The 13,816-nt window shown below is 41.6% G+C and overlaps 1 protein-coding gene across 3 annotated transcripts in view; it reads left to right on the forward strand.

Annotated features, from left to right (window-relative positions):
* The first annotated feature begins 679 nt into the window (after positions 1–679).
* The window catches only part of MS4A7 (membrane-spanning 4-domains, subfamily A, member 7), a 15,861-nt gene continuing 2,724 nt past the window's right edge, over positions 680–13,816 (forward strand). The window contains exons 1-5 of one of the 3 annotated variants that reach the window (XM_011963527.1): positions 680–863; positions 5,302–5,461; positions 7,227–7,361; positions 8,857–8,913; positions 11,521–11,727. In XM_011963527.1, the coding sequence (XP_011818917.1) occupies positions 5,315–5,461; positions 7,227–7,361; positions 8,857–8,913; positions 11,521–11,727 (546 nt within the window). In that variant the 5' untranslated portion in view covers positions 680–863; positions 5,302–5,314. Of the gene's footprint in view, positions 864–5,301; positions 5,462–7,226; positions 7,362–8,856; positions 8,914–11,520; positions 12,103–13,816 lie in introns of those variants that run through there. The other 2 variants (XM_011963529.1, XM_011963528.1) reach the window with 2 other exon arrangements.

A 13,816-nucleotide genomic window follows, 5' to 3' on the forward strand; every position in this document is an offset into this window, starting at 1 on the left:
ACCAGCTGCTGCACATCCCAGAGCCATCTTAAACCCTCTTCTTCTGAACAATGGCTAGTCTACAAGAAGTCTTAAAAGGGATGTGAAAGTGGCAACAGTGTCCCCTCAACAACAAATACTTCCCCAAATATGAGCTTGTGTGGAGCTTGATGGCTCTGCCTCTGACTCCAATCCACTGGCATCTTTCCCAAGATGTGCCTGGACTTCCCTAAGCATGAGGCCAAAGATGGAGAATAAAGACACCCAAAAGAAGTAACGAGGAGACACAGAATTTTCCACAGGTTGCTTTCAGCTTACCAAGAGCCTGGAAAGTGAGAAAATAGATTCTCCAAAATTCAAACTTAACATTACTATTATCAATATTTATTGAGTGTCTACTTTTTGTAAACTCTTGGCATCTTTTTTCTGGAATTCTCCCGACAGCCACAGATTGGAATTATTATTATCCATCTACCATCTAATAGACAAGAAAACTCAGGCTAAGCGAACCTACATGACTTACATAACTTTATGTAGGAGTAGGGAAAATGAATTTTAACTGGGACCGTACAAATCACTAGTCTTCACAAAGGTCTTTTACTCATGTGTCACTTCTATCTTGTGTCATTTTTCCAGACCTCAGAATTTAGAAAGAGGAAGCAGAGGCACTTTTTATGTATCAACTGTCTGTAACTACAGCAAAATCCACATCCTGTGTAATCATAAATACTGCTCTGAGAAAGGGACAGGAAGTCTCAGAGGCTGGAGAGCAGACCACCAAGATCGTTCTGGCAGGAACAGCCAGTGGGAGGTTCCAGCTGAGCGCTCCCCAGAGGGGAGCTGACACACCAGCCACAGCACACAGGACCAGGCTGCGAGAATAGGTAGGCACCTTGGTTCAGATCATGACTTTTGGGGAAGATTGTGTGCTTTTGGAAAGACAGCCAGGGAATTGGATTATCATTCTGTCTCTGATTCTGACCACCTGTGTGAGATGGAACGTCAGCTCAGTCCCCTTTTTGGGTCTCAGTTTACTCACTTGCCAAATAAGAAAATTGGGTAAAACCATTCTTAGGTTTCCCTCAAGATTTGAGGTGATTTTCCGCAATGCTCTGCATTCTCCTGGTGTGTCACTCAGTCTTACACAGAATCTACTCTCAACAAATACTGTGCGCTTAGACTGAATCTTGCATTAGAACCCCATTTTCCTACTCTAATTCTGTAATACAGAAAATTGCTGGGCACAGCTGTTGACTTCCATGTCATGATTTATCTTCAAAGCAAGGATTTTAGAGCCATCTTGAAAGGTGTGGGTCCTTCTAGTCTATCTCCACAAGGCGAGTATGGAAGGACAAAGCATCCTGTCAGACTGTGGTGTTTGGAGATGATAGCATCAGTCTGGAGACTTTTGTGAAACATAAAGGATCTCGGTTATATAGAATTCCTCCTAAAAGTAGCAACGTGTATCAAAATTTAAGTATCATAGCTTTAAATGTAATAAATTCACTTCCATACATCACTCTGAGATAATTAAATGCAGGAGGCATCACAAAAGTGCAAAGATGCTCATTATTGCATTGTTCATAGTGGCAAAAAGAAAAAATAGAAACCACCTAAATGATCATGAACATGCGACTGATTAAATGAATCTGAAGACCTCCATTTATTTAAATATACCATTTGACTTTTTTGTTGTAGTAAAATATACTTAACATAATTTTAGCCTTTTAACCATGTTTTTTTTCTTTTTCTTTTTCTTTTTTTTTTGAGACACAGTCTTGCTCAGACACCCAGGCTAGAGTGCAGTGGCATGATCTTGGCTCACTGCAACCACCGTCTCCCGGGTTCAAGCGATTCTCCCATCTCAGCCTCCTGAGTAGCTGGGATTACAGGCACTCACCATCATGCCCGGCTAATTTTTGCATTTTTTTTAGTAGAGACGGGGGTCTCACCATGTTGGCCACGTTGGTCTTGAACTCCTGACCTCAGGTGGATCTCCCCACCTCGGCCTCCCAAAGTGCTCATTACAGGCATGAGTCACTGCACCCAGCTTTAACCATTTTTAGGTTTACAGTTCAGTGGCATTAGGTACATTCACACCATTGTGCAACCATCACCACCACCCAACTCCAGAACTTCCTGGTCTTCCCAAACTGGAACTCTATGCCCAGCAAACAATAGCTTTCCATTCCCCTCTCCCCCCAGCCCCCGGCAACCACCATTCTACTTTCTGTGAATTTGACTCTTCTAGGGACCTCCCGTAAGTAGAATCATACAATATTTGTCCTTTTGTGACTGGATTATTTCACTTGCCATATTGTCTTTAAGGTTCATCCATGTTGTGGCATGTATCAGAATCTATCATTTGCTTTTAAATTTAGGATTTTTATTATTTCTATCCATTGGTAAAAGATGTCTACAGAATAATGGTGAGTGCAAAAAGAACAGTTATAAAATGGCATGGATAGAATGACTATTTCCGTAGAGTTGTGAACATATATAAAGAGGAGAGAGATAAAGTGGCAGAGGGGAAGAGAGAATGTAAAAAATATGTGCGTAGGAAACAAGAGTGATCGGGTGACAGCTGAAAGTTAAGGAGCTAATTTGTTTTCTTCTTCAAACTGTATTCCCTTGTAATGGTGGTACTTTATGCACTCATTCAAACAGAACAAACAGTTAAGAAATAACAAAGGAAAATAAATGTTAATGGTATCATGGTTTCAGGCTACAGCCTGAAAGTATCAATTAAACTTTCGAGTCCTAGCTTCAGGCTGAGAAATCAAGCATTTTCTGCGGTCCTTGGGTGTGAGATTCAAAAAATAAAGAAAGGAATCCAGAACTCAAGAGGCTGGTTACGAAGACTAGTAGGAACGAGTCTAGTTTGTATATTTTGGCTATTGAGCCACACGGAGCAAGGTAAAAGCCAAGTTTCTACAACATGAAAACAATTTGGGAAATAGAAATCTTCAACCTATATTCCCTAAGATTAGCAATGTCCCTGGGGGAGGATATGGAACTGATGAGTGGCAGCCAGTGCTTCAACAATAGGGGAGGAAGAGTAGAGAGGATGAGAATCAGGTATAGCTAGCCGGGCAAACACAAACCTAGAGGGATATAGAAGAGCTCTGGTGTTAGACGGCTTGTGCCCAAATCTTGCCTCCACGACCTGCTAGATAAGCAATCTTGTGCAAGCTACTTCACCTCTCCAAGCCTCATTTTTCTTATCTTCAGAGTTCAGCACCCATCTCTGAGAGTGCAGATTAAATGAGACTGTCACAAAGCTCTTAATAGAATGTTACATTCATAGTACGTGCCAAATCAATGTTAGCAATGATTATCATTTTATCATGAACTACTGTTTGATTCTGAAACCTAGAATTTCTCTAAGCCTGAGACTTTTTCTCCTTCTCTGGTTTTAAAAATGTGCTGGAAGGCTCACCCTGGCTCCACTGCAGGGATTCAGCTTCAACATTATTCCCCTCATAGGACATGTAACCTTACCCATACTTCTACCCAGATTTCAATATTCCAAGAAATGAAATTATCTCCTTAAACAAAGAGAACTTTAGGTTTAATATTTCTTCAGATAAAGTACTTGATTCCTGGAGAGCATGAGAAACTAGACTAAGGCACAGATCTAAGAGTAGAAATAAAACGGGGGTCCAAACATGGATTGACTATTATGGAACACCTAATAAAACTCAGAGAGTTACAACAAAAGGCACTCATGTATGTCATTCACATCCCTCAGAAGAGTCCTTCAGGATGGTGTCATTATCCCTATTTTACAGGTAAGGAAACTGAGGATGAATGAGGGGAAGTATCCTGTCTATGGCCAGCTCATCAATATCAGAACTGAGCTTCCAATGAGTATTAGATAAAACTGATATGTTTTGCGAGTTTATCACATGCCTCACTCTATGTTGAGTCCATTATATGTGTCATCTTATCTAATCTGTATCACAAACCTATAAAGTGGTGAAAATACCTTGCCCAGGGTGAGTTTAGCAGTAATTGGTGGATGTAGGATCTGAACATAGGACTGGACTTCAAGACATAGGCTCTGATGTGCAACTAGATGCCTAGGCACTGGACTCCCATCCCAGTGCACTCTTCCATCTCCCTCACTAGGAAGAGATTCTAGGTGTCATTTCCAATCTTTATCTGTTATTCATTCCACCCAAGAGAGCCCGGAACCATTCCTAAAGCACCAACACGTTGAGGCAAAATGGCAGGCAGCAGAGCTGTAGCACCTTTCAAAGATCACAAGCCTTTAACTAAACTCTGGCCTTCAGTAGGGAGAATGCTGAGCTGACAACAAATCTGGGCAACATTTCAGGAGCTGAGCCTTGTTACTGACACCACAGAGGCCCAGCAATGCTGCTGAGTTGGTGGTGGCAGACAACTTGCTCCTGGAACCTACAAGGGAACTGGAAATGTTAGGAAGGAAGAGAAAGAGGAGAATTAACATAGCATAGAGAAAAAAAATACCACACGCCTCTGAGCCAGATAAGCCTCAATCCAGTCATGTAAATGCAGGCTGTTAATATTAGCTACCATATATTGAACACATTCTATGTACTGAGATAAGTGCTTTATGTGACTATTTCATTCAATGAAAGTCACTTGAGCTTATTAGCCCCAGGTTTCTAATGTATAAAATTGATTTAATAACATGTAAGTGACAGGGTTGTTATAAGGATTAGAGTTGCAATGGTCTAATGCTAGGAATTCTGCAGGAGTTAAGTAAATGTTTACATTACTAATTACTAAGCCAATATAAGCAAGGAGGAAGATTCTGGATGGGACGCGCCATCTCGCTATAGGAAAGGAAAGTGGAACGGCATTCATCCCCAACATTTTTAGGAAGATAAAATGAAGACTAGAGTAGAAGACTGATCAGTGCAGGTGTAGCACAAAAGTATAATCCTGGAAGATGTGGTGAGGGAAGGTAGCACAGGTGAAGCAGAGACACAGGAGATAGGGAAGGGAAGCTGGAAGCAGAGGTCATTGGAGGGAGAGTGAGATGGACACATTTAGGGCTACAAAGCAAATTCTATGTGATTTGCTCACCTCTCAATTGTAGGACCCCTCAAAATGTGTACAGTTCTCTTGCAGTGGCATGCTTCTTGACCACAATGGATGAACTGTGCCCAGCATGCCCGCTTTCCAGTGCTCCACTGATCCCCATGTTTTGTTTCTGAAGGACAACCAGCCTTGGAATAATGGCAAATACTTTACGTTCCTACAAGGTATGGTCCCTGGAAGCTTATGTCTGTAAGTCAAACCTTGGGAAGTAACTGAGTTTGATGCCTCTTCCAGCATCATCAGCATCATGCTATTACAATCCCAAACTGCGGAGATTTTTGACAGCTTTACACCAAAGGGCATCACTATCCCTCAAAGAGAGAAACCTGGACACGAGTACCAAAAAGAAGATTACCTTCAGAGCGGGCTGCCAACAGAAGCCACCGTTCTTGGGGTAAGTCCACCTCATCATAAGGGAAATGTTGAGAAAATACTTTGTAAATGTATCTAGACTACAGATCTACAGTGAGTCTGGGAAACTCTTTCACTCTTTTCTGGCTGACTCCAGGCTAATAAGGACATGAAATGGAGCTTTAGGGGAAGACTATATCCTCTGCAGCAGTTTCTAGAAACTAAAACCACTAGATCTTTTTCACTAGCATGCTTCACAATTAACAAGTTAGTCTTTCTTATTTTATTTATTTATATATTTATTTATTTTGAGATGGAATCTCCCTCTGTCGCCCAGACTGGAGTGCAGTGGCATGATCTTGGTTCACTGCAACCTCCGCCTCCCGGGTTCAAGTGATCCTTCTGCCTCAGCCTCCTGAGTAGCTGGGACTATAGGTGCACACCACCACACCCGGCTAATTCTTGTATTCTTAGTAGAGATGGGGTTTCACCATATTGGCCAGGCTTGTCTCTAACTTCTGACCTCGTGATCCACCCGCCTTGGTCTCCCAAAGTGCTGGGATTACAGGCATTAGCCACTGCACCTGGCCACAAATTCGTCTTTCTTATTTTGTCTTTAGTACAGTAAAAATTTTCCATTTAACCATATGGATTTTACTCAGTATGATTAAATTAGATATTCTTAACTTTGAGCTCATTTTTCAAATATTTTGAGATGAGACAATCAAGACTAATCTCATGATCCATTTTTCCCCATTCATATGAGTAACTATAAGACATCTAAGTGTCCCAGATTATCATCCCTCATATCCAGAACTTTAATCTCCATATGGTTTTGAATACCATCTTGTAATATCCAGCTCCTATTCACTCCCAGTTTTAGATGGATCTCCCTGCCCTGTTTCTTCACAATCTATTCTTAGTACAGCAGGTAGGGTGATCTTTTAAAAATGAAAGTTAGGTCATGTATCCTGCTGGTTCAAAATTATCCAACGGGATTCCTTTTTTGCTCAAAATGAAAAGCAAAGTTGGTAAAACATAGCCTAAAAATCCCTACATAGTTTGCATCATGCCTCCAGTCCTCCACAGGTCTCATGTTCTACTACTTTGCTCTTAACTCTATTCTGCCTTCCATGGAACTTGTCTGTATCCTTACAGACAAGACACACAGTATACATATAAGCTCTCCAATGGTAGTGATTTTCATTTGCTTCATTCCCTGGTGCCTGGCACACAACAGGTATTCAATAACTATTAATGATATGAATGGTTGACTTCTTTTTTTATTTCTCCTATGTTTGCATCATCTTTCAATTGCACATGCATTTGAGCAAAAGCATGGGCAAAACTTCAGTTCTTCCACTTGTGAAATAATTATTATGAAAATTCAATGATGAACAAAATAAGATGAATTACAGCAGAAAAGATGACCTGCTCTATCTAATTTCAACTGAAAAAACTCTTCATTAACACTCCTGTGAAAAGTTTCCACCTCACTGAACAACTTTCTTATCTACTTTCCAAGGAAATAAATTTAAAAACTGTCAAGTATCTTTTTCAAAAATAGTTTAAAAGTGCATATGATCACTTCCCTATTTGCTAGTTTAGTAATCCTATCAGAAAAGAAGAGGTTAGCTATACATGACTTCCTCTAGCAGCATATCGATCGGCTCCTTGTAACATTTGTTCTTCTTTAATACAACAAATTATAATGCATTTTATACTCTTTATGCTTTACAATGTGCATTCAAATAATCACTTTCATCTGTTTGAAGTGCAGTCTAGATTTCCCGTCTTCTCTCTTGCAGACTGTCCAGATCCTGTGTTGCCTGATGATTTCAAGTTTGGGGGCCATCTTGGTTTTTGCTCCCTACCCCTCCCACTTCAGTCCAGCAATTTCCACCACTCTGATGTCTGGATACCCATTTTTAGGAGCTCTGTGTGTGAGTAGAATGGGGACTGTAAGAGGGGACATGCTTTATAAATGCTAACCGGGTGCATAGTCGTGGAGTGACTCAGACTCCAAGAGGCCAGGAGGCAAAAGAAGGCAAGGCCTCAACTTTCCTTCTATCATTGCCCCACATCACATTTCCCCTATTCAAGAAGAGCAGCAGAGAGACTTAATCTGTCTTCCTGCAAAGCAGGGGGCAAGCGGGAATGGTGGTAATACAATGGGTATACCAGCACAGCATTTCTTACCTGGCATTACAGCATACCTCTAGAAAAATAGATGTTTTTCCATATCCCTCTTTGGGGCTTTGATGAGGCCATTGGATTCTCTCCATTGTAAGAGTAATTAACTTTTCAGGTAGAGAGTGAGAAGGCCATTTTTAAACAATAAAACGATCACCACTGGGAGGTGCCACAGGTTTGCAGAGATTTGGGTTTGCATGGTAAGATTCATGGGAGGCAGGGACATGCTTGCTGTGTGTCCAGAGGTAACCCTGAGCACTTGAGAAACTCTCTTTGCTGCCTTCCACCTAATGGCTCATGAAAAGGGGTCTAGTAGATCTGTTTTTCAGAGAGTGGCCAGGGCAGACTCGCACGTCCCACAAAGGGTTATTTCTTCTCCACGTAGTATTTTGTACAAAGGATAAAAAGCAAACATTCTGGGCAGATGAACTATACTAAGGTACTACTTCTGTGTGGATACAGTCTCTGTGTGAACACAAACTGTGCAGTCATGTAAGGAGGCCCTGCTCCTGCCCCAGAGCACAATTTGTCCTTGACTTCTCCTATAACCAGTGGTTGTGGGCCCCACATCTCCTTAGATAAGCTAGCATTAGCTTATACTGGACTCTTTTTGCCTGTGACTATTCAATATCCAAGCCACACACTTAAGCAACTTTTCAGCTTCTCAGAAACCCTTTCTCTGCCAGCTGGATCTTTAATACCACTGGGATTAAATACTGATTTCTGGGGCTTTATGATAAAGACTTCATGTCTGAGCCTGCTCTTCCCACTTTCCTCAACTCCCATTCTGACTCAAGCAACATACACCAATAACTTCCAGTTCATGTGTTTCTGCACCTTGTCCCATCAGAGCCTCTTTCCTGAGTGCTTCTGTTGGCTGTTCCAATCTCTAGATCCATTCAAGTCCTTGGTCCATCTCAACCTCCTCTCTTTCAACCTTGTAATTTAGTAACACTCTTCTCCTTCCCATGAACACCTTTTCTCCAGGCCTGCTCAGTTCCTAGTGATTTCCCCTAAAACAAATCCAACCCCTCTGTACATCTGCATGTCATTCAAAGTCAATATAGACATTCTTATGTCAGGTGGGAATTAGGCCTTTCTAGCAATATGGATTCACCCGATTTCTGCAGTGTTCTCTCCCTAAAAGTTTTCCAACATCACTTTGCGATTGAGTGATTGACAGTGACATGGTGGGCACATTTCCACAAGACAACTGAACTGATTATTTCTCTCTTTTCTGAGCAGTTTGGTATTACTGGATCCCTCTCAATTATCTCTGGAAAACAATCAACTAAGCCCTTTGTAAGTACAAGGACCATTAAATCTCAGCTGGTTGGAATTGAAGAAACGTCAGAGTTAAGTCTTCTAGTTGAAAATCCCTATTTTACAGTTTAGAGAGATAAAGCTTAGAACAGGCTAGGAATCCCAGGTTTTCCTGGCTGTCCCATTGGTAGAACCAAGAGTAGAGCCCAAATTTCTTGCCTTCTAGACCAGTGCTCTTTCTTCTACAAAATGGTGCTCCTGGATTATATTCCAAGCTTGGAGGAGGTTTACCTCAGTTATTTAAAACGTGTAAATTTTTAAATGTACCATGGACTCTTTACAGCTTGTTACCTTGACCTTGAATAAAGTAGCCAGCCATCCCAGAGAGAGCCTACAGATCCTTTTCTATAAAACCTGCCTCCTGGGGTTCTTTTTGATGCCAAATGTCCCCATTCATAGAGTTGGGACTTCACACAAATTCTAGCCCTTCAGTGTCAGGGTGACCAATTGTCTTGGTTTTCCCAGGACTGTCTCAGTTTTAGCCCAGAAAGCCTATATCCTGGGAAACCCTTTACTCCTCAGGCAAACCAGGATAACTGGTTTACCCTACTCAGTGGCCATGGTAACAACTTGAAAGAAGTCTATGATATATTCTCAAATTTCTACTTTTTAGGCAACTGAAATAAACCTCATTTAGTCAAATAACAGATGGGGAGGCATTCATTCCTCTGTCAGAAGAGGGTGTTGCCATCTTTTTCCAGGCTGGAGGAGACTATTTCCATCCAAAGACTGATTCTTGATAATTGGATGTTCGAGAAAAAAAAAATCAGTTTAAAGTAAGGTGGGAGAAAATGAGGGTGATGGAGTAGAGGTAAGGGGGATGTCTGCAATGTCAGCACTGATTGCCGCACCAAACTCAAAGACTGATGCCACTGCCAACATCCCCCTGGCTTCCTCAACAACTTTAGAATTATTATATTGCCCTAAGTGCATCTAGAATATGACCTTTGGTCCCTCCCTAGAAACCCAATTTATGTCTTCTTACTTAAATGAGCAGCTTTAGAGAAAAGACAGAAGCAAACTGGAGAGGTTGGAATACCTACCTACAGGTGGATCAGGCCTATGAGAACCACATTCACCACACCATTTCCCAACTCTTTTTCTACATTTTAGGAGAAAGGATTCTCCCATAGCATGACAATTCATTAGCGAAGACACTGATGTGCCAGGCTCTGTGCAAAGTTTCCAGCACATGCTCCTCTCTGTTTAAGCATCATTGGAAGACAATGTATGTTGGGGAGGATGGTTGTTCTGCCCTTTTCTACTCCAGCTCTGTAGCTACATGGATTTGTGTGCTGAGTCTTTGAAGGAAAACTAGTCCCAATGGACAGTCACTTTGCCCAAAGCTACCATATGAGCAATGGAGCCCACATGTTGTTCTTTGTCCCACATGTGGAGCCCACATTGTCGTCAAGTCCAAGCATAGATTTCCCTTTCTGTGTATTCACTGCATTTGGGAAGCCACTTCTGAGATCAGAAGATTCATCTTCCACATTTTATAAAGGAGGTAACTGAAGCCCAGAGTAAGAAAGATCTGCTCAAGCACACAGATGGATCGGTGACAGATGGGTTGGCGACAGAGCTAGGATAGGAGGAGAGGTTTTCGGATTCTAAGTCTAGAACTATGACTCCAACCAATGAATGCTGTGAACTCTTCAAAATCCTCTTCCATACTCCTGGGTTCTAGACTGCAGCTTCAATCATCAGGAGCATATACCAGCTTCATGTACCATCCATGTGTCCTCATCTATGCCTAGCCAGACCCTGTATCTTCTTGAGTCAGGATGTGGCTTTTCCCTAAATCACCTCTGTGGGTGTGTGGCAGGGAAGAGAGAAAATTGCTATGGAGAGAAGCAAAGGCTTTATAGCTGCTTCTTCCCTTTCTCCCTCCAAGGTTTGTGGGAAAAGTGGCTACAGTCTGATAATATTTCTGTTTGTGAATGGGTGGAGAGAGAAGCACAGGGTCTAAGCCTATGTGCCTCTGTCTCATGTCCTGTCACTTTGGAAAACTGAAGGCATATGCTTGTCATATTGAACAAATATTGATTGTCAGTTCAAGATCAATTGCTTGTCAATTGAAAATCTGTCTTATGTTCCCATAGACCTATAGATAGGTTTTCCAACTTTTCCAGTTTGCCTCCACCTTTTCTCTGAAGCTGCTCTTTTATGTAAATCAAAGTCATAGATTCAGTTTACCAGAGGGGGCCAAAGTCCATATTCTAGAAGCCCTTAAGGCAACAGAATGATTCTAAGGCTATTAAGGAGGTCACGGGAGATGTTGGCAGTGACCTGAGCAGCACTGACTCTATCTTGAGTGCTACAGAGAGTCAAGGGGCCAGAATCTCTCTCCCTAAGGAGGAATTATCCATGCATTTTCTTATTCAGTAAGCATTTACTAATTATATCACATGCCTAACTAAATAGTGACAAGAGATACAAAGATGAATAAAACACAGTTTGTGCCCGCACAAGGAAACAGGAAGGAAACAGACCCAAGGAAGCACCATTGCAGTACAATGGACAGAGGACTAATAGTGTCACCTGCTGATTCTGAGATGAGAACCCAATGCAGAGTTTCTCTTCCAGGACCTGAGCAGCCTGACCTCAAATGCAGTGAGTTCTGTTACTGCAGGGGCAGGCCTCTTCCTCCTTGCTGACAGCATGGTAGCCCTGAGGACTGCCTCTCAACATTGTGGCTCAGAAATGGATTATCTATCCTTATTGCCTTATTCGGAGTACTATTATCCAATATATGAAATCAAAGATTGTCTCCTGACCAGTGTCAGTTTAACAGTGAGTAGTTTCAGATTGAACATTCTGTCATGTGAAATCTCTGTGTCTCCCCTTTGCATAGTCTCTACTTTTCTGGCAGTCTCTGGTCCTGTCAGTCTGAATGCCTGGAGACAGACAGAAATAAACAAAAACTTGTGGTTGGAAGAGGCCTGTCTGCCGACTGCGTGGTGTGGGGGATGTACTACATGAAGTCAAAAGAGGAAATCAAGAAGGACAGTAGGGAGTCTGTCCTTCCACTGTCTTTCTTATCACAAACATTCCAACCTCAATGGGTTTAACTCTTAAAGTACATCCTTTGTTGAACAGGCTTCTCCCTACTCATCACAGGCAGAAATATTCTTCATTTGAATTATATTTTAATTTGGGATTATCTCTTTTGGGTTCTTTTCCAGGGGTTGGATGCCCCTACCCCTTAAAGATGCTTGTCTTCTGATCATCAGTGAATTGAGGACTAGGAGAGGCTGTATGGTGTTTAATCTAATCTTCAAATGCAAGCCTGTATGCTACATTATGTTAGGCACAGAACTTGAACCTTAAGTCCAAATACATAGTTATTTTGTACTTTGGTCCAACAGGGCTGACAGAGAGTGGTGGGAAGGGAGACAGCCTATCACAGATTTGACTTCTAGAAAAAATGTCAGCCTCTCTGGGCAGCATTTTGTTGGCACCTTTCTCCCAAACTTGATGATCACTTCCTGTTCGTGGTGACAAGCCTTGCTTATTCAATCCTATAAATATAGGATCATGGTGTTAAAAACCATAAACCAGTGGCCTTTTAAGAAGAAAGACTTCTTCCTCTATGAATCCTCCTAGTAGGAGCACAGGGAGCCCAAGGTAGTATCTCTCATTCTCTTGGATCCATCTGTCTCACAAACCTCACAAAATGTGTGCAAGCTTTTGCACTCCTGTGGGTCTGCTCATGTGATGCAGAGATCGTCAGAAGCAACCCTTTTGGTTCAGGAGCTTGAGGAAGTAGAAGAGCACAGAGACCAGGAGGAAACCTGGTAGATAGTGTCATCCTGGTGCAGGACAGACATCTCGTAAAGCAATGGGGGTGGGAGAGGCATATTGGGGGTTTAATTTAAAAAAATGAATTTCATTACCTCAAACTGCCTCCCATTCTGAGACAACTGGAGTCCAAAAGACCTTCCTACAATATCAGAGAAGTTCCAATATAGCAGACTAAGCCGACTCCAAAGGCCTACTCTTTGTTAATTAACACAGCAATTACCTGAACAAAAGTAATGAAATTTTAAAAATTAAAAAATACACAGCCAAAGTTGGAAGAAGGGAGGGCAGAAGGAAAAACAAATCAAAGAAGAAAGATGTCTTAGGTTCCAGAAGCTAAGAAGGATCCTAAAGCCAAATCATCAAACAAGAGCTAAAGCCAAAAAAGCCAAGGAGGTCTGGATAGGAATATTGCTGTTAGAGGCTAGGATCACACAGTTTTAATATCTGTGGCGAGATTTGGCATTGCACGGGACCAGAAAGCTCATTTTGAGTACCCTGCAAAAATGTTGAAAGCTGAGACTGAATATTTACTCAATTTGTGAAAATAATATAAAGAAAATTCTGCCCAACATCCCAAGAAGTTTCAATAAAACCTTCCATCAGCTCACTAAGCTTTGTGCAAGTGTGCCATCCGAATTCATAATTACATGTAAAATAGGGGAACCTCAAATAAAGGGATTAAGTTAAAAACTGCTACAAGATATGTGAAACTTCTAAGGTTCTCGCAGAATCAAATCTAAAACTACTATCTAAGGAGATGTCCATAAACCTAACTTATAAGATGCCTCCCTATCAAAGAACCCTACCACTACCACCATCTACACACTGAAGTTATCTAATAACCAAAATATTATGAGAAACATAACAACACGAAAAAATGAGAAGCGGCAGCAAATGGGGAAACATGAAAGTCAGAAGCTCAAGAACAGTAGATAATATAATAATTTGAAAAAGGCTATTATGAAAATACATTTTAAATCATTAAAAACGTTTACAAAGTAATAGAAACCAGGCCAGGCGCGGTCGCTCACACCTGTAATCCCAGCACATTGGGAGGCTGAGGCGGGCGGATCACCTG

The sequence above is a fragment of the Colobus angolensis genome, unplaced genomic scaffold (genome assembly GCF_000951035.1).
Source record: "Colobus angolensis palliatus isolate OR3802 unplaced genomic scaffold, Cang.pa_1.0 Scaffold61, whole genome shotgun sequence".
Taxonomy (NCBI): domain Eukaryota; kingdom Metazoa; phylum Chordata; class Mammalia; order Primates; family Cercopithecidae; genus Colobus; species Colobus angolensis.